Source organism: Triticum aestivum, chromosome 6A (genome assembly GCF_018294505.1).
Source record: "Triticum aestivum cultivar Chinese Spring chromosome 6A, IWGSC CS RefSeq v2.1, whole genome shotgun sequence".
NCBI lineage: Eukaryota > Viridiplantae > Streptophyta > Magnoliopsida > Poales > Poaceae > Triticum > Triticum aestivum.
In genome coordinates this window covers 218,095,277-218,115,458 of record NC_057809.1, presented here as the reverse complement: position 1 = coordinate 218,115,458, position 20,182 = coordinate 218,095,277, and the positions used below count along the sequence as shown (strand labels likewise).

General features: G+C 47.6%; 2 protein-coding genes across 3 annotated transcripts; one reads left to right on the top strand and one right to left on the bottom strand.

The window, feature by feature from the left end:
* Positions 1 to 1,981: 1,981 nt before the first annotated feature.
* Positions 1,982 to 4,572, top strand: LOC123127313 (nuclear ribonuclease Z-like). 2 transcript variants are annotated; one of them, XM_044546963.1, is made up of 6 exons: positions 1,982 to 2,878; positions 3,005 to 3,076; positions 3,183 to 3,296; positions 3,601 to 3,669; positions 3,777 to 3,851; positions 4,299 to 4,572. In XM_044546963.1, exons 1-6 carry the CDS (start codon positions 2,390 to 2,392, stop codon positions 4,371 to 4,373), a joined length of 894 nt encoding a protein of 297 aa, XP_044402898.1. In that variant the 5' UTR covers positions 1,982 to 2,389; the 3' UTR covers positions 4,374 to 4,572. The 2 variants fall into 2 exon arrangements, with proteins under 2 accessions (XP_044402898.1, XP_044402897.1); XM_044546962.1 differs by having other exon boundaries at positions 1,984 to 2,878; positions 2,981 to 3,076.
* Positions 4,573 to 4,673: 101 nt separating this feature from the next.
* Positions 4,674 to 6,701, bottom strand: LOC123127312 (pectate lyase). The gene is made up of 3 exons (XM_044546961.1): positions 6,393 to 6,701; positions 5,355 to 6,258; positions 4,674 to 5,240 (listed from the first exon to the last, which is right to left on the bottom strand). Exons 1-3 carry the CDS (start codon positions 6,548 to 6,550, stop codon positions 5,019 to 5,021), a joined length of 1,284 nt encoding a protein of 427 aa, XP_044402896.1. The 5' UTR covers positions 6,551 to 6,701; the 3' UTR covers positions 4,674 to 5,018.
* Between the last annotated feature and the right edge of the window lie 13,481 nt (positions 6,702 to 20,182).

Here is a 20,182-nt window from a genome sequence, read left to right as displayed (position 1 = left end):
GCCCCACATAGGTGTGGTGCACGCCAACGTCGACCGTCAATAGAGGTCGTGATATGCAGAGCGAATGGAGAATAATTACAAAGAGGACAAGCGCTATGATATGGCGTCTGGATAATCCGGGTGTGATGTCATAAGTGAAGCCTCAAGGCCGGTCCAAGCAACGGTTTCCTCGGGTCCAAATGAACGTCAGAACAAGATGTTCCAGAATCCATTTTGGGAGGGTGGGGAAACCAATAGGAAGGGGTCCACATAGATAGGAACAAGTTCGGGAAATCCATGCATAGCTTAGAACCACCCACCCAAGGCTCAAGCCATAAGAGGGCCCATCTCCATTTTTATAGAGATAGAGCCCTAGACGAATCCCCTTCTTGATTGAGTGTATCGACTTTCAGAACTGAGACTCCTCCCTACATAACACACTAGAAGTGGACATCCCTGTAAATATGCAAAGAGCCACGAGCCACCATCCTCTCTAAGGATCCTCCAAGCCCATCTCAACATAAGGGCTACATTAATGCGAGGGGACGCAATAATACCTAGACCCTACGTTCTTAAAAAAACTTAGACCCTCCAGGTCTTTGGGCAAGCAGATATCAACCCATTTGACCATATGGTATTTCTAACGTCCACCAGTCCCCCGCCAGAAGAAACGTTATAGATCCTTATCAAAGGAGTTATACACCCCTTCCGGCAAAATATACATCCCCATCATATGCATGGGGAGACTAGAAAGGCATGAGTCAATAAGCATGAATTTACTCCATTTGAACATAAATATGTTGCACCACAGCTTAGGCCTAGTGGCCGCTCACCCCATAAGCGGGTCAAAATCCCAGATGAGTATGTAATGGAAAGGAGGAAAACTCGCAATTAAAGGTTGTTTGCAATCCGTTATTTTATCGTCATTAGAGTACCCTAGCACTACCATATCATGGGACCGACGGAACACCCATCAAAGCGACTCCGACGGCGAATCTCGGGCTTCCTCCCAGGACCGGCGAAGAGCTAGCGGATGGCTAACTCCTTGTCCCCGCATGAGATGAGGTCCCAATCGATGGATACAGAGTTGCCAGACTCATATCTGTTGCTCACCATGCCCAAGAATGTCGGAGATCGTCGAGGAGGAGCTGGGGAAGTGGAGCGGACTGCAAGTGGAGTTGAGTGGCTAGGGTTTAGTTCAGGATGCGGATAGGGACACATATTTGCGGGGTTGCGGTGGGCCGGTACGGTCCGACGTGATGGACGCGTTCGAGCGTCCCTATATCCACCCCACATATGGACAAGTTTGTGTTGGACAACCTGAATGTATAGTGGGGTCTTCAAGGTCCAATCTGGCGGCAATTTCATGATCGGGTCGTGCGCCCGGACGTAATAGGAGATTTGAGGACTCCGGTTGTTGATGCTCTTAGGGATGTTTCTATAACTCCGCCATTCGGCGGCGACGACGGTGGCATGGCAAAGAATGACACGTCAACCAAGGCGAGGACCTTCATGACCCCTCCTCCTCCAAGCCCCTCCCCAGTCATAAAGCCTAAGGCGAAGCCCTGGTTGGAAATTGAGTGGTACCCCGTGGAGGGCATTTCGGGTGCACGTGCACTTGAATTATACAAAAAAAAGAAATAATTGAAAATGTCAAAATTTCTCGAAACTTTTGGAAACAAAACATGATGGAGTGTTTTACTCGTGTAGAAAGTTTCTTCCATGAATGACTTTCACAGTGCTCTAGTCAAAATAATAATAATTCAACACTATATACAAGTCACTATTTGTAATTTTGGTCCCTGAATTATTACTTTTTGCCTGAAATCAACGGGGTTTTTCCTTGGCTAAACTTGCCATGCGAGTACAACACAAAGTTAACTTTATTTTCGGGAAGTTTCATTTTTTTTGTCAATTGCCAAAATGTCTTTTCCATATCAGGGGCTTGTGCACCCGAGAGCACAAGGGTATTTCCCCCCTTCATAAAGCCTCGTTTGACACGGGAAGTTTTGCAGCCCGGAGTGGAGGGGGGTCTGAGGGGATTTGGTTAATTCCTCTCTTTCACCCAATTCTCTCAATTCCCCACTAATCCCTCCTCCTCATAAACTTCTCTATTTGGTTAAATCTCCTACAACAGCAGCAGTAAAGCAAGCGTCCAGTTTCATGGGTGTGTTGGGGGGTTTTCTGTACCACATGAATTGAAGGGGATTCATGAGAACGGAGAGGATTGGCCTGTTCAATCCCTACATATCAAATAAGCTGTCAAGGATTTCTGAAGATTTTGAACCCTGCGGATATTCCCCTCCAAACCTCCTCCACCAAACAAGGCCTAAGGACCTTTCTGTATTTCAGTAATTCACCAATCGTACCTCCACCCGGCGGCAGCGGCAGCGGCAGCGGCGGCGGTGGCATGGCGAAGAGCGGCAAGTCGGCCGAGGCGGCGACCTCCACGGCCCCTCCTCCAAGCCCCTCCCCAGCCATAAAGCCTAAGGCGAAGCCCCGGCTGGAAATCGAGGGGTACCCCGTGGAGGGCATCTCCATCGGCGGGCACGAGACGTGCGTCATCTTCCCGACGCTGAGCCTCGCCTTCGACATAGGCCGGTGCCCGCAGCGCGCCGTGGCGCAGGACTTCCTCTTCATCTCGCACGCCCACCTCGACCACATCGGGGGCCTCCCCATGTACGTGGCCACGCGGGGGCTATACAGGCTGCGCCCGCCCACCATCTTCGTCCCCAAGTACCTCAGGGAGCTCGTGGAGCGGCTGTTCGACGTGCACCGCGCCATGGACCAGTCCGAGCTCAACCACACCCTCGTCCCACTCGACATTGGCGAGGAGTATGAGCTCAGGAGGGATCTCAAGGTCAGGGCCTTCAAGACCTACCATACCATACCCAGCCAGGTGAGGGAACTTGCTTCAGTTCTTGGAATTGTGCGTCCCCTGGTTGATTTGTGAGGAATTTTACAATGGCTTGGTTGAAAGTGATATCTGATATGGTTCTAGGGGTACGTGATATACTCGGTGAAGCAAAAGCTCAAGCAGGATTATCTTGGCCTCCCAGGAAGCGAGATCAAAAGGTTGAAGCTATCAGGCGTGGAGGTCTGTATGTCTTGGTGGATGTCAATATTTCGTAGGAATAAGTAAATCAGAATCTACTAAGAGTTGTTGATGTGATCATGTGCTTGCAATTTTCCATTCGTTGCAGATTACTAATACAGTGATAACACCCGAGGTTGCTTTCACTGGGGATACGATGTCAGATTTCATTCTTGATCCTGATAACGCAGACGTATTGAAGGCGAAAATTCTTGTGATGGAGGTATTACGTCTTACCGCTTTATCATCATATAACCAACTTCCATTTTATTAAAAATAGCAAGCAGTTTTTGTCTCCCAAGTATATTCAAATTTCACTGCATGCAAGCTAGCTGCTGTTATTTTGCAAACAGAACTTATCACATCTAGGGAAAACTCATGTGCCACCAGTTAGCTGCAATTAAACGAATCCTGATGGTTAGAAGCATGTTTCACTTCTTGTGCTCAAACTTTTGCTGTTATTTTCCTCTCATGATTTTTTCTTTATTCCTATTATTGATCTGCTGAGCTGTTCTTAAAATTTTCAGAGTACTTTTCTTGATGACTCTGTCTCGATTGAGCATGCAAGGGAATATGGGCACATACACTTGTTTGAGGTCATTCAGCAATTACTTTTATTATTTCTGTCTGTCATAGGAAAGAAAGATCACCTAGTATCCGTAATAGTGCTTATGCTTCCATTTATGTTTGATGATATTTCCAGATTGCGAATCACTCTGAGAAGTTTGAAAACAGAGCCATTCTACTAATTCACTTTTTGGCTCGTTATACAACAGAGGTGGGTTAATATCTATTGTTTCAGTTCTCTCTGTTGAAATAGTATGGCTTGTTATTCAAATTTTAGCTATTGATGATTGAAGTCTATTTTACCCCCTTTACTGGCCGATTTATCCCAATTTCGCTCATGTTAAGGATTCTTTGGCTCCACACATGTTAGTTCTAGCTTTTATGTTAATCAACTTCGCCAATTATGCGCAACCCTATTATAGTCTGAACTCCTTGTGACAAAGCACAACATGTCGATGATGCTAAAAGAATGCAGAGATATCAATTACCTTACTGCATTTCCCTTGCTCTGTGAAAATCCCCTATATCTGACTCTACATGCTTTGTAAGTAAATCTATTGTATCTCTTGACCCCATCATCAGACATCCAGACCTATCCTTGTGTAAAAGAAAAAGAAAACTGCGACAGATTCCTAATACTAGAGTTGCTTGTTTTCAGGAAATTGATGCAGGGATAAGTAGATTGCCCCCGTCGTTCCGAAGCAGAGTTTATGCGTTGAAAGAGGGCATCTGAAATTAGGTTGAGATAGTGATCAACTTTTCTTGTCTTCCGTCTAAACTAGACCCAAAACCTTGCTTGTATGGTATGCCATCGTAACAAGGTTCTTGACATGTCCCTAGTACTAAATTCATCTGGAATTCTGTGAAATGGTGACTCGTTTAGTTGAGTGTTCATTTTGTCTATGTGAGATGGGAGAAGATTGAAATGCTTATTGTGTTTGGTTGACAGAAGAATTTGAAAGAAGTAATACGTACAAAACAAGCCGCATTTCTTTCTGAACATGGATACTTAGGGTATACAAAAAAAAAATGATAAACAAGAGCGGTTACAGTACATCCATGTTGTACAACATGCATGCGTATATGTATATATAGGTACACAATTCCTATTTCCTCGGAAGAAGAAGAAGAAAAGCAAGTAGTGATAGGTACGTACATTGACTACACGAAGAGAGAGCAGCAGACTGATGAATTCGGCCACCCTCCTACATTCCTCCCTCTATGCATGCTTACGGCCTTGTTGTCTAGTGTAGCATCAAAGATGGATGGGTTGTCGCGTGGAACGTTAACTCTTGTTTCCTTGCCTTGGGCGTGTGGCCGGCGACGACATGCATATCCGGCCACTCCGCCTGGCAGGTATGGTATGGTACGGCGACGATCAGCAGGGACTGCCCGGGTTGCAGTCCAGCGGGCCGGCGAAGCGGGTGAGCCTCCTGACGTACTCCCCTGGCTTGGGCTTGATGAGGTCCTTACCGTTGAGCTTCTGGCCAATTTGTCCGCCGGACGTGGTGAAGTAGGCGTCGTTTATCATCAGGTCGCCGTCCGATATCCACACCCAGTTCTTCCACTCGGACTCGGGCGCGTAGTCGCGCTTGGTCACCTGCTCCAGCCATTCAATTCGCGCGCGCGCGCGTTTGAATTTGAATTGATGATTTGATTTGAACCGGTGGGTCCATCCATAGATGGAGTGAGGAGTGAGGAGGAGAGGACGTACCTCCTTGGCAGCCATGTTGGGTGGTGCTCTGTAGCGGTTCCCCTGGCTGAGGATGGTGGGCGCGCTGCTGCCTCCGATGGCGTACATGAGCCAGTTGGTGTAGTCGTTGTTGACGACGTGGAAGAAGCCGTAGCGGCAGCGAGGCATCCTCTGCACCAGGCCTCTCCCGAAGTGGTTGAAGGCGACGGTGACCTGCATCACCTTGTCCTCCGGCTTCTTGTCGTCGGCGCCGAAGAGCATCACGTCGTTGTGGTGGGCCAGGTGGGTGTTGGAGATGGTGACGGCCGTGGACATGGCCACCACGTCAACCATGCCGTCCTCGCAATTATCCATGGAGAGGTGGTCCACCCACACTTTGGTGGCGTTGAAGATGGAGACGCCGTCGCCGTCGGCGCGGGTGCGGATGGTGGAGTGGGTTGCCGTCATCGACACGTTGCCGCCGTCCGTGTGCTTGATGCCGTGCACGTGGAGGTTGTTGATGATGACGTTGTTCTGGTGCTGGACGGTGAGCCCGCCGCCGTTGGCCACGTGCACCTGCGCCCCGCGCCCGTCGATGGTCTTGTCGCTCTGGATGATGATCTCCTGGGAGGCGTTGATCACCATGTCCCTGGCGAAGATGATCCACAGCGGCTCCGTCTGGACCACGCCCCACCGGAGCGACCCGGGCCGCGGGTTGGTGAAGTCATCGTCGTTGGGGTCGGTCACGGTGTAGATCTTGCCCTTGAGGCCGCCGGTGGTCTCGCGGCCGAACCCCTTGGCGCAGCGGGCCATCCGCTGCCGGTCCGTCGCCCAGTCCTTGCGGCAGCGCCAGCACCGGTCGATCGGGTTCGTCGCCATGCACGGGCCCGTGTACTTTGCCTTCTTCGACTTGTCCGACGACAGCGCACGACGCGGGCTAGTCGACCTGCACGCTCACCACATGTTCATGCCAATGCCACTTAATTCATCTACCACTCACTCGCTACAACGTACTAGTAACTACTCTACTCCGTATATACTGTACTCCTATAATAGTATTAAATATTAATGCATGCATGCCTGTGGACGGCGCGGTTGAAGTGGTCGACCACGCTATAGGGGTCGGGGTTGTACGCCGGGTTGGCGCTCGTTACGGCCGCCGCCGCCGCCAGGAACGCCGCCCCCAAGAGGAGCAGCGACGCCGGCCTGCTCCATTGGAGGCTCCGATCCATGGACATCTAACTCTCTATCTTGTGGTATGCTTGCTTTGTTTGGGTAGCTCGAGATAGATAGATAGATAGATAGATAGATAGAGAGGGGACAACCCTATCGCTCGCGTGGAAGGGAGGACAAGGCCTATATACGTAGGAGGGTGACCGTCGAGGTGGTATTATTAGCACAGAGAGGTGAGGCGAGCCACGCTCCACGGAAGAGACAAATTGTTTTGCCAATAATTTATTTTCTATTCTTGGTTCGGCCAGGCCGGAGAGGAGAGCCAAGACAAAGGAACGCATGAATTCTGCCAATGAACGTTCGTTAGGTTGACTCAAAGTTACTTTGAGTTTTTTTCTTCTAAACACATTACAACCAAAGTCCCTCGCATACACGAGCATACACTCACCCCTATAAACGCACGCACGCACACCCTACCCTATTGCGGATTGTGGTATTGATGACAAGCAATTAATGGACAAATAAGACTATCTAATGTAAAACTAAGTTTTATTCCCAAGAGCAAAAGTTGCCGAGCATCGGCAACCCCCAAAAGGGAAAAGAATAAAACTGAGGCTTCTCAAAGGTTGCTTTTTGTAACCTTATCTTAGGGTATGTTTGGTTGCTTGCGTATGGCTCAGTTAGGCCTAGGAATGTGGCTTTGGCCCGTTTGGATGCCTGACCTATATCCAACTATTGGCCCACTCTTTCCTCTCAACCAAGTGTTCGGCTTGCAAGGGAGGGGAATGCAGCGCCGAGCTCATGCGAGATGCTCGATGGTGCGAGCCCACGCGTGTCCCTGAAAAATCGGATGGAGGAATTGGGTCACCTCTCGCCAATTTGATCGGCCTATTTAGCCCTCGTCCACTCACCTCGAAACCCCCGCCACCATTTCCTCCCCCTTCGAGCTCTCTGTCCCGGGCGTATTCTTCACCGACGAGCAGGTAAGCGACACACCGGTCGGTGGTGGTCGGCGTCGCCGATCCTTCTTCTTCCTCTTCTTCCCTAAGTTGTTTCGCACCTCCTGCTTGTCTACACTGATGGTTTTAAGTTCAATCACTGCCTACTCGTTGTACCTTAGATATGTGAGCATGTGGTAGGAGTAGATCTGTGGGTAGTATGGTAGGCCTTAGATATGTGAGCATGTGATGATGTGGTAGATCATATAGTAGTGTTGTCATTTTGCTAGAATGCTAGGTTTTGCTTCTCGACATTGTTGATGTTCATGTTGTTGTGGTAGATGGGCAATGTGTTGAGCTGGATGATAGTATGTGTAGTATAGTAGTAGGTAGATAGGTAGATATAGTATGGTAGATAGGTCGATGTGGTATTGTGTTGAACTTCGTGATCAGTTAATGCTAGTTTGACCAATCCATGTGTTTGAAGGAAATATGCCCTAGAGGCAATAATAAAGTTGTTATTTTATATTTCCTTATATCATGATAAATATTTATTATTCATGCTAGAATTGTATTAACCGGAAACTTGATACATGTGTGGATACATAGACAGAACACGGTGTCCCTAGTAAGCCTCTACTAGACTAGCTCGTTAATCAAAGATGGTTAAGTTTCCTAACCATAGACATGTGTTGTCATTTGATGAACGGGATCACATCATTAGGAGAATGATGTGATGGACAAGACCCATCCGTTAGCTTAGCATAATGATCATTAAGTTTTATTGCTATTGCTTTCTTCATGACTTATACATATTCCTTTGACTATGAGATTATGCAACTCCCGGATACCGGAGGAATACCTTGTGTGCTACCAAATATCACAATGTAACTGGTTGATTATAAACATGCTCTACATGTATCTCCAAAGGTGTTTGTTGGGTTGGCATAGATCGAGATTAGGATTTGTCACTCTGAGTATCGGAGAGGTATCTCTGGGCCCTCTCGGTAATGCACATCATATAAGCCTTGCAAGCAATATGGCTAATGAGTTAGGTGCGGGATGATGCATTGCGGAACGAGTAAAGAGACTTGCCGGTAACGAGATTGAACTAGGTATGAAGATACCGACGATCGAATCTCGGGCAAGTAACATACCGATGACAAAGGGAATAACGTATGTTGTCATAACGGTTCGTCCGATAAAGATCTTCGTATAATACGTGGGAACCAATATAAGCATCCAGGTTTCGCTATTGGTTATTTACCGGAGAGGAGTCTCGGTCATGTCTACATAGTTCTCGAACCCATAGGTTCCGCACGCTTAACGTTCAAGAACGATTTGCATTATATGAGTTATGTGATTTGGTGACCGAATGTTGTTCGAAGTCCCGGATGAAATCATGGACATGACGATGAGTCTCGAAATGGTCGAGAGGTAAAGATTGATATATTGGATGATAGTATTCGGACACCGGAAGTGTTTTGGATTGTATCGGGTACATATCGGAGTACCGGGAGGGGGGGGGGGGGGGGGTTACCGGAACCCCCCGGCGAAAGATATGGGCCATGGGAGGGAGGCACACCAGCCCACATAGGGGTGGTGAAAGTGCAACTAACCCTTGGTGGTTTGATAATTTCTAACAACATATAGCTCATTGAACTAATACTATTTCAAGATGATCATTTCAGAAAATTCAATGATTGGCATGGCATGGATTAGAAATGTGGACCCCTCAAAATGCTAAGAACACATATTAGCTCAAGCTCAAGACTCTACATTTTCATTTTAGTGATCCAAGATCACATTGAGTCTATAGGAAAAGCCAATACTATTAAAATGGTATGAGGTGTTGCTTAATGGCTTGCTTGCTCAAAATGCTTAGTGATATGCTCCAAAAGCCCTCAATCACTTTCTCATATCCACATATGTCCCAAACCAAAAGTCAAATTCGGCCCTACTAATTTGATCTATCCGGCGCCACCGAGTTCATTTGACATAGCCACTGCTAGAAACCCTAGTCACTTCGGTCTCACCGGTAGGGATCTCGGTCTCACCGAGATGGGATTGCAAACTCTTTGTTTCCCTTCGTAACATTTTGGTCCAACCGAGATGAGCGATCGGCCCCGCCGAGTTCGCAATGAAAACTTTCTGTTTCCCTTTCGTAACATTTCGGTCTCACCGAAATGAGTGAATCGGTCCCACCGAGTTTGCCTGACCAACTCTCTGTTTGCCTATTACAGAAATCGCTCCTACCGAGTTTATGTGATCGGTCTCACCGAGATTACGTTATGCCCTAACCCTAATAAAATCGGTCCCACCGAGTTGACATGTCGGTCCCACCGAAAATCCTAACGTTCACATTTTGAACTAAATCGGTCTGACCGAGTTTCATGATTCGGTCCCACCAAGTTTGGTGATTTGTGTGTAACAGTTAGATTTTGTGTGGAGGCTATATATACCCATCTACCCTTCCTTCATTAGTAAGGAAAGCCATCAGAACATGCCTACACTTCCAACATACATTTTCTGAGAGAGAACCACCTACTCATGTGTTGAGACCAAGATATTGTTGGGGAACGTAGTAATTTCAAAAAAAATCCTACACACACGCAAGATCATGGTGATGCATAGCAATGAGAGGGGAGAGTGTTGTCCATGTACCCTCATAGACCGAAAGTAGAAGCGTTAGCACACCGTGGTTGATGTAGTCATACGTATTCACGATCCGACCGATCAAGTACTGAACGCACGGCACCTCCGAGTTCTGCACACGTTCAACTCAATGACGTCCCTCGAATTTCGATCCAGCCGAGTGTTGAGGGAGAGTTTCGTTAGCACGACAGCGTGGTGACGATGATGATGTTCTACCGACGCAAGGCTTCTCCTAAGCACCGCTACGATATGACCGAGATGGATTATGGTGGAGAGGGGCACCGCACACGGCTAAGAGATCAAGAGATCAATTGTTGTGTCTTTGGGGTGCCCCTTGCCCCCGTATATAAAGGAGTGGAGGAGGGGGTGGGCCGGCCCTCTCTATGGCGCGCCCTAGGGGAGTCCTACTCCCACCGGGAGTAGGATTCCCCCTTTCCTAGTAGCACTAGGAGCCCTTCCAAGTAGTAGGAGTAGGAGGGAAGGAAAGGGAAGGGAAAAGGAGAAGGAAGGAAGGGGGCGCCCCCCTCCCTAGTCCAATTTGGACCAGCCCATGGGGAGGGGAGCGACCACCCTTTGATGCCTTTCTCTCCTTTCCCGTATGGCCCATTAAGGCCCAATACGAATTCCCGTAACTCTCCAGTACTCCCGAAAATACCCGAATCACTCGGAACCTTTCCGATGTCCGAATATAGTCGTCCAATATATCGATCTTTATGTCTCGACCATTTCGAGACTCCTCGTCAAGTCCCCGATATCATCTGGGACTCCGAACTCCTTCGGTACATCAAAACACATAAACTCATAATATAACCGTCATCGAACTTTAAGCGTGCGGACCCTACGGGTTCGAGAACTATGTAGACATGACCGAGACACGTCTCCGGTCAATAACCAATAGCGGAACATGGATGCTCATATTGGCTCCTACATATTCTACGGAGATCTTTATCGGTCAAACCGCATAACAACATACGTTGTTCCCTTTGTCATCGGTATGTTACTTGCCCGAGATTCGATCGTCGGTATCTCAATACCTAGTTCAATCTCGTTACCGGCAAGTCTCTTTACTCGTTCCGTAACACATCATCCCGCAACTAACTCATTAGTTGCAATGCTTGCAAGGCTTATAGTGATGTGCATTACCGAGTGGGCCTAGAGATACCTCCCCGACAATCGGAGTGACAAATCCTAATCTCGAAATACGCCAACCCAACAAGTACCTTCGGAGACACCTATAGAGCACCTTTATAATCACCCAGTTACTTATGACGTTTGGTAGTACACAAAGTATTCCTCTGGTAAACGGGAGTTGCATAATCTCATAGTCATAGGAACATCTACAAGTCATGAAGAAAGCAATAGCAACAAACTAAACGATCAAGTGCAATGCTAACGGAATGGGTCAAGTCAATCACATCATTCTCTAATGATGTGATCCCGTTAATCAAATGACAACTCATGTCTATGGCTAGGAAACTTAACCATCTTTGATTCAACGAGCTAGTCAAGTAGAGGCATACTAGTGACATACTGTTTGTCTATGTATTCACACATGTATTATGTTTCTGATTAATACAATTCTAGCATGAATAATAAACATTTATCATGATATAAGGAAATAAATAATAACTTTATTATTGCCTCTAGGGCATATTTCCTTCAGTCTCCCACTTGCACTAGAGTCAATAATCTAGTTCACATTGCCATGTGATTTAACATCAATAGTTCACATCACCATGTGATTAACACCCATAGTTCACATTGTCATGTGACCAACACCCAAAGGGTTTACTAGAGTCAATAATCTAGTTCACATCGCTATGTGATTAATACCCAAAGAGTACTAAGGTGTGATCATGTTTTGCTTGTGAGGGAAGTTTAGTCAATGGGTATGCTAAATTCAGATCCGTATGTATTTTGCAAATTTCTATGTCAACAATGCTCTGCACGGAGCTACTGTAGCTAATTGCTCCCACTTTCAATATGTATCTAGATTGAGACTTTGAGTCATCTGGATCAGTGTCAAAACTTGCATCAACGTAACCCTTTACGACGAACCTTTTGTCACCTCCATAATTGAGAAATATATCCTTATTCCACTAAGGATAATTTAGACCAATGTCCAGTGATCTACTCCTAGATCACTATTATACTCCCTTGCCAAACTCAGGGCAGGGTATACAATAGGTCTGGTACACAACATGGCATACTTTATAGAATCTATGGCTGAGGCATAGGGAATGACTTTCATTCTCTCTCTATCTTCTGCCGTAGTCGGGTTTTGAGTCTTACTCAACTTCACACCTTGTAACACAGGCAAGAACTCCTTCTTTGACTGTTCCATTTTGAACTACTTCAAAATCTTGTCAAGGTATGTACTCATTGAAAAACTTATCAAGCGTCTTGATCTATCTCTATAGATCTTGATGCTCAATATGTAAGCAGCTTCACCGAGGTCTTTCTTTGAAAAACTCCTTTCAAACATTCCTTTATGCTTTGCAGAATAATTCTACATTATCTCCGATCAACAATATGTCATTCACATATACTTATCAGAAATGTTGTAGTGCTCCCACTCACTTTCTTGTAAATACAGGCTTCACCGCAAGTCTGTATAAAACTATATGCTTTGATCAACTTATCAAAGCGTATATTCCAACTCGGAGATGCTTGCACCAGTCCATAGATGGATCGCTGGAGCTTGCATATTTTGTTAGTACCTTTAGGATTGACAAAACCTTCTGGTTGCATCATATACAACTCTTCTTTAATAAATCCAATAAGGAATGCAATTTTGTTTATCCATTTGCCAGATTTCATAAAATGCGGCAATTGCTAACATGATTCGGACAGACTTAAGCATAGATACGAGTGAGAAACTCTCATCGTAGTCAACACCTTGAACTTGTCGAAAACCTTTTTGCGACAATTCTAGCTTTGTAGATAGTAACACTACTATCAACGTCTGTCTTCCTCTTGAAGATCCATTTAATCTCAATGGCTCGCCGATCAATGGGCAAGTCAATCACAGTCCATACTTTGTTCTCATACATGGATCTCATCTCAGATTTCATGGCCTCAAGCCATTTCGCGGAATCTGGGCTCATCATCGCTTCCTCATAGTTCGTAGCCTCGTCATGGTCAAGTAACATGACCTCGAGAACAGGATTACCGTACCACTCTGGTGCGGATCTCACTCTGGTTTACCTATGAGGTTCGGTAGCAACTTGATCTGAAGTTACATGATCATCATCATTAGCTTCCTCACTAATTGGTGTAGTAGTCACAGGAACATATTTCTATGATGAACTACTTTCCAATAAGGGAGCAGGTACAATTACCTCATCAAGTTCTACTTTCCTCCCACTCACTTCTTTCGAGAGAAACTCCTTCTCTAGAAAGGATCCATTCTCAGCAACGAATATCTTGCCTTAGGATCTGTGGTAGAAGGTGTACCCAACATTTTCTTTTGGGTATCCTACGAAGACGCACTTCTCCGATTTGGGTTTGAGATTATCAGGTTGAAACCTTTTCACATAAGCATTGCAACCTCAAACTTTAAGAAACGACGGCTTAGGTTTCTTGCCAAACCATAGTTCATACAGTGTCGTCTCAACGGATTTAGATGGTGCCCTATTTAACGTGAATGCAGTTGTCTCTAATGCATAACCCCAAAACGATAGTGGTAGATCGGTAAGAGACATCATAGATCGCACCATATCTAATAAAGTACGATTATGACGTTCGGACACACCATTACACTGTGGTGTTCCAGGTGGCATGAGTAGTGAAACTATTTCACATTGTTTTGACTGAAGGCCAAAGTCTTAACTCAAATATTTTACCTCTGCGATCATATCATAGAAACTTTTATTTTCTTGTTACGATGATTCTCCACTTCACTCTGAAATTCTTTGAACTTTTCAAATGTTTCAGACTTGTGTTTCATTAAGTAGATATACCCATATCTGCTCAAATCATCTGTGAAGGTCAGAAAATAATGATACTTGCCGTGAGCCGTAACACTCATCGGACCGCATACATCAGTATGTATTATTTCCAATAAGTCAGTTGCTCACTCCATTTTTCTGGAGAACGGAGTCTTAGTCATCTTGCCCATGAGGCATGGTTCGCAAGCATCAAGTGATTCATAATCAAGTGATTCCAAAAGTCCATCAGCATGGAGTTTCTTCATGCACTTTACACAAATATGACCTAAACGGCAGTGCCACAAATAAGTTGCACTATCATTATTAACTTTGCATCTTTTGGTTTCAATATTATGAATATGTGTATCACTACGATCGAGATCCAACGAACCATTTTCAATGGGTGATTAACCATATAAGGTTTTATTCATGTAAACAGAACAACAATTTATTCCCTTACTTAAATGAATAACTGTATTGCAATAAACATGATCAAATCATATTCATGTTCAACGCAAACACCAAAAAACACTTATTTAGGTTCAATACTAATCCCGAAAGTATAGGGAGTGTGCGATGATGATCATATCAATCTTGGAATCACTTCCAACACACATCGTCACTTCACCCTTAACTAGTCTCTGTTCATTCTGCAACTCCTGTTTCGAGTTACTACTCTTAGCAACTGAACTAGTATCAAATACCGAGGGGTTGCTACGAACACTAGTAAAATACACATCAATAATCTGTATATCAAATATACCTTTGTTCACTTTGCCATCCTTCTTATCCGCCAAATACTTGGGGCAGTTCCACTTCCAGTGACCAGTCCCTTTGTAGTAGAAGCACTTAGTATCAGTGTCAAAACCGGCGGATCTCGGGTAGGGGGTCCCGAACTGTGCCTCTAGGCCGGATGGTAACAGGAGGCAGGGGACACGATGTTTTACCCAGGTTCGGGCCCTCTTGATGGAGGTAAAACCCTGCGTCCTGCTCGATTAATATTGATGATAGGGGTAGTACAAGAGTAGATCTACCACGAGATCAGAGAGGCTAAACCCTAGAAGCTAGCCTATGGTTTGATTGTATGTTATGGTTGTTGTCCTACGGACTAAAACCCTTCGGTTTATATAGACACCAGAGAGGGTTAGGGTTACACAAGGTCGGTTACAAAGGAGGATATATCCATATCCGTATTGCCTAGCTTGCCTTCCATGCCAAGTAGAGTCCCATCCGGACACGAGACGAAGTCTTCAATCTTGTATCTTCATAGTCCAACAGTCCGGCCAAAGGATATAGTCCGGCTGTCCGGAGACCCCCTAATCCAGGACTCCCTCAGTAGCCCCTGAACCAGGCTTCAATGACGATGAGTCCGGCGCGCAGTATTGTCTTCGGCATTGCAAGGCGGGTTCCTTCTCCGAATACATCACAGAAGAATTTGAATACGAGGATAGTGTCCGAGCCTGCAAAATAAGTTCCACATTCCACCGTAGAGAGAATAATATTTTCGCAGATCTAATTTGCTGGCTTGTTTTGGCAGCATGACGTTATGTCATGGCCCGGTGATTATTCGAACCGTTTCCTTTAACCAGCCCCGCACATAACGCGAGGCAGTTTTTCGACACGTCTTGTCAAAGCAGAGATCGTGTCCCCTTATTACGGGATTCTCATCAATACGGGCGTGGGTAACCCAACCACGCCATCAATTACGGCGCTTGGGGGATAAGCGAGTTTTACCAGGCAAGTGGGGACGCTTAGCTTCGTCCGCCCATATAAAGGGATAAGGATTCACCTTTCTATCCACGCCTTCTTCCTCATTTGCTCATCCGTTCTCGCACACTCAAACTCTAGCGCCCAAGTCCGCTCTTCCCACCTCAACCTTCTCCAACCATGTCCGGAGCGGGAGGCAGGTGGATGGTCTCCTCCGTCACGGAGGGAGACATCAAGAAGCTGCGCGGAGCCGGATACTTAGCCGCGAACATTGCGCATCGGCTGCCCGCTGCGGGGCAGATCGTCCCTACCCCGGAACCTCACGAGAGGGTAGTTTTCCTTCACCATTTCCTCCGCGGACTAGGGTTTCCCCTCCATCCATTCGTCTGTGGTCTCATGTTCTACTACGGGCTGGACTTTCATGATCTGGCCCCGAACTTCATCCTCAACATTTCGGCGTTCATCGTCGTGTGTGAGGCTTTCCTCCGCATCCGGCCCCACTTCGGCCTGTGGTTAAAGACCTTCAATATCAAGCCGAAGGTAGTACGAGGCCAACAAGCAGAATGCGGCGGAGCCATGGTGGGCAAGATGCCCAACATCATATGGCTCGAAGGCTCCTTCGTGGAGACAATAAAGGGATGGCAATCGGCGTGGTTCTACATCACCGAGCCACGCGATGCCAAATGGGCAGCAGCCCCTGAGTTTCGATCCGGATTCCCAACACGGCTCACTTCCTGGAAAGAGAAGGGCTTGTCGTGGGGTTCATCGGTGGAGCTAGATGGACTCCAGAAATGTATCCGGAATATGGCGAGCAAGAAGCTCAAGCTTGTCAACATAGTCCAAGTTATGCTCATCCGCCGGATCCTCCCGTGTCAACAACGGAATTTTACCTTGTGGGAGTTCGACCCGGCCCAGCACCAGACTCTGAGCAAGCTCTTCGATATGATGCACAAGGACGTCTGGAAGGTGCTGTTCAAGGGCGCCGAGGTCCCCCCTTCTCTCGCCAAGGACCGCGGACTAAGCGCAAAGCGCCTAGCGCGTCCGGTGAGTTCAATACGTCCCGTAGGGCATTTTATTTTCCCTGGCTTAATTATGTGCGGGTTCTAACCTCCATGTCTTTGATAGGACTGGGTGGAGATGGCGGGGCAGATTAACTGTCCGGCCCCTTTGCCCGAAGACACTGCGGGCGCTCTCCTGACAGAGATGCTGGCTCCGACTCCTTACAAGGTGCCAGAGAAGACCAAGAAGGCCAAGGGAACCCGAAAGAGTTCCCGGCGCCAGGTGTTATCGGACTCATCATCCGATAACTCTGCGGCACACTCTCCCCCTGAAGACGAGAAGGAAGAAGAAGATGCTCCCCCTCCTAGCGGGGGAGACAAGAAAAGGAAGGCCGCCCCAACTGGGGAGGCCGAAGGGTCCAAGAAGGGAAGGATTCTCCTTCCGGACAGTTCCACCACCGCCGATGAAGGCGAAGACGAGTGGTTGCCCAAGGCCAAGCCCCCCGGGAGATCGTAAGTATACGGATACTAGAGTAACTCATAGAATTCCTTCGTCGCACTGTTTTCCCTGACGCCGAACATAATTATGCAAGCCACCACGAGCCAATATCGAGGTATCATCGGATGGCTCCCTAGGCTCGTCGGACATGGATAGCGATCCAGTCTCGACCGCCACCTCCCCTCATCCTACTGACGATGCCGAGGTGCTGTCTCAAGAGGCACCAGGTCGAGGGGAGACAGTCCTGGAGGCGCCTCGAGATGACCTTCTGGACTCCGGAAGCCGAGGGGACGGGGCCCTTGAGAGCTCTAAGTTCGGCCCTCGGCCAAACACCACGCCGAAACCTCCAGCTGTTCCAGGCTCGGGCAGGCGGCCTCCTTCTAAGAGGGGCAAGACGCCTGTGCCGGTGACCTCTGTCCATCCAGAGGCGTCGGACAATCTGTTGGAAGCGCTTCGCAGCGCTTCCATCGACGAGGAGCACCGCACTATCATGAGCGTGGTGATCCAGAAGGTTCAGTCCGCCAAGAGCGGATTGACTGAAGCCTGTGCCAGCCTTCTAACAGGCTTTGAGGTAAGTGTTTTAAAATGTAGTAGAAATATTACCGCATAGACAGTAGCCCCTGATGCTTTGTTCGGTGTTCACAAAGAAAAGCCGAACAGAGGATCAAATAATATCGCAGGAGTCTAATATAAGTATGTCAATATGCATATGCAGGCTTCGCTGCTGGCATCCACCGCACTGACTGCGGAGGTCGCCGTACTGAAGCAGGACCTCGAGGGGTCCAGGAAAGAACTCGGCCTTGCCAAGAGGCAGCTCGAGGAGAACAAGGGTAAGTAATACCATGTCTATAGATATGTATATATAAAAGAAGACGCGATTGCAAAATGACAGGATCATCGTATATTTGCCAGGGGCCACGACCGAGGTGGCGACCCTGAAGCAAGCGCTAACCAAGGCCGAAGATAAAGCGGCCAAGGAGCGCACCGAGCGAGAGAAGCACGAGGCTCGGGTGGGCGAGGTGCAGCAAGAGCTCCAGGCTCTCGTGGCGAAGCACGAGGCATTGGAGCTTGACTCAAAGACGCGGGAGTCTGAGCTTGCCGCGGCCCTCGAGAGCGCAAAAAGTGCCAAGGCCGAAGCCCAAAAGGCCCTCCAAGAGATTGACGTGATGAAGAAGATAGCGGCTGGTAAGGCTTTCTATATGCAAAGCAAGCATGTAAAATTAAATTACCGATTACTTACCCGAATCCGGAGCTCTCCAGGAGCATTCGCAGATTTGCCCCGCAGCGTGTCCGATGCCGCACAATTTTACCAGGCCGAGGATGGAAGCTCAACGGAGAAGCTGTTCTAGTCTCAGTATGCTGAGGCCGAACACCCGGTGCCAATGAGCGACCAGCTGAAGCAGATGGTCGAGCTACATAAGGCGGCCGATCGGGCCATGAAGAGCTTTATAGTCCGGCTGTGGCCTGGCGACGCCCTTCCGAACAGCTTCTTCGGCCTGGTGAGGCGGCTTGTGGATGCCTGCCCGCGGCTGGAGGTCGTCAAGCGATCTGTCTGCATTGAAGGTGCACGCCGGGCTTTCGCCCGTGTGAAATTGCAGTGGGTCAAGCTAGACGCCGTGAAGCTGATCAAGGAGGGGCCGCCGGAGGGCAAGGAGCACCGCCACCCCGAGATGTACTACGAGGGTGTTCTGCCGGGTGCCCGTCTCATAGCGGACGAGTGTTCAAAAGATGTAATATTTGAGTGAGACTTGCTCGTTTTATCCTGTATTTATGAAAACTTGTTTCATATGCGCTATGCAACGCTTGTTTGAATTTAAAATATTACCTTCTGTTTGGCTGTTTATCCAATCTGAGAGATGGCTAGTCCTCGGCTTCTGCCCCCATGCCACGAGTGCTGGGGTGTTCGGGATAAACCTGAGCACTCTTGTTCCCATGTTTGGGTCCTTCGAGGGAGGTGCTCAGCACAGCGAACAAGGCAACCGGACTAATAATGCTTTATCACTCTCACTTAGCCATAGAATTCTATAATTTTAAATTTCGGCGAAGCCCCTGGTATTCGGAAGGCCGAATTTGGGGCGCGATACACGCCTTTAAGCCGGACAGGGCCGGCCCCTCGCTCTAAGCGGCATAAGTCTTTAGGGACTCGAAAACCTCGCCGAACAGCGACCAGTCTCTCGCCTTATCATGACAGTCAGTTTTAGCTTTCTCTACTGAGGTGCTGAACCCAGCAGAACCGGGGCACAATCGCAGTAGTTCTCCTAGCGCTACCTTAGCCGATAGAGCGGAACGTAAGGTACCAAAACATAGGAGCCGGGCAAACCCAACATTTGACCAAAGACATGATTCGGAGCTGATGCATATAATGCTATAAGTTCGGGGTGCCGCACTTGTGAAAGTGTTCGGACTTTTCACACCGTATTGTGAGGTACGTAAGCCCCTGGTGTATTAGCCGTACCAAGGTGTACGGTTGCAAGGCGTCATTAATGAACACACACATATATATAACAAGAATGCAATAATAGTCGTAATGTCATGCATTGTTTATTAAAAAATTGCGTTAAAGCAGAGTGATACAGATAGTGCGATAAGCAAAGAGTAGGACTATGTCCCTTCCAAGGGCAAGCTGAGGAATGATATTAAATCGAATATTTCACTCGTTACTGTAATCAACCTGGGAATTCCGTGGTATGACGTAGCTGTCTGCCTCCTTGGTTGCTGCATCATGTGTTCGGCAATAGTGCTGCCGGACAGTGTTTCCAGAGATTAAGGTCCTGAAAAAAAAAGAAAAATAACCAAACGAGAAGCCCCTAGTGCGGTTTAAGCCACGTCTTGGGGCGTGCCGCAGTTGTGCCCCCCTCCCCACCTGTGCCCATGGTATTTTTAATGCGTAATTATGTACGCGCGGCACGAGTTTCGCCGTTGGGCTGGGATTGGGGTGGCCGCCGTATTGCTACGCGAGCTCAGATCGCGC

Coding starts and splice junctions, on each gene's coding strand:
- LOC123127312 (XM_044546961.1), bottom strand. CDS start 6,550: ATGTCCATGGATCGGAGCCTCCAATGGAGCAGGCCGGCGTCGCTGCTC. Junction 6,259..6,392: donor TTCAACCGCGCCGTCCACAG/GCATGCATGCAT, acceptor GTGAGCGTGCAG/GTCGACTAGCCCGCGTCGTG. Junction 5,241..5,354: donor CCAACATGGCTGCCAAGGAG/GTACGTCCTCTC, acceptor TGGCTGGAGCAG/GTGACCAAGCGCGACTACGC.
- LOC123127313 (XM_044546962.1), top strand. CDS start 2,390: ATGGCGAAGAGCGGCAAGTCGGCCGAGGCGGCGACCTCCACGGCCCCT. Junction 3,297..3,600: donor CGAAAATTCTTGTGATGGAG/GTATTACGTCTT, acceptor TAAAATTTTCAG/AGTACTTTTCTTGATGACTC. Junction 3,670..3,776: donor GGCACATACACTTGTTTGAG/GTCATTCAGCAA, acceptor TGATATTTCCAG/ATTGCGAATCACTCTGAGAA.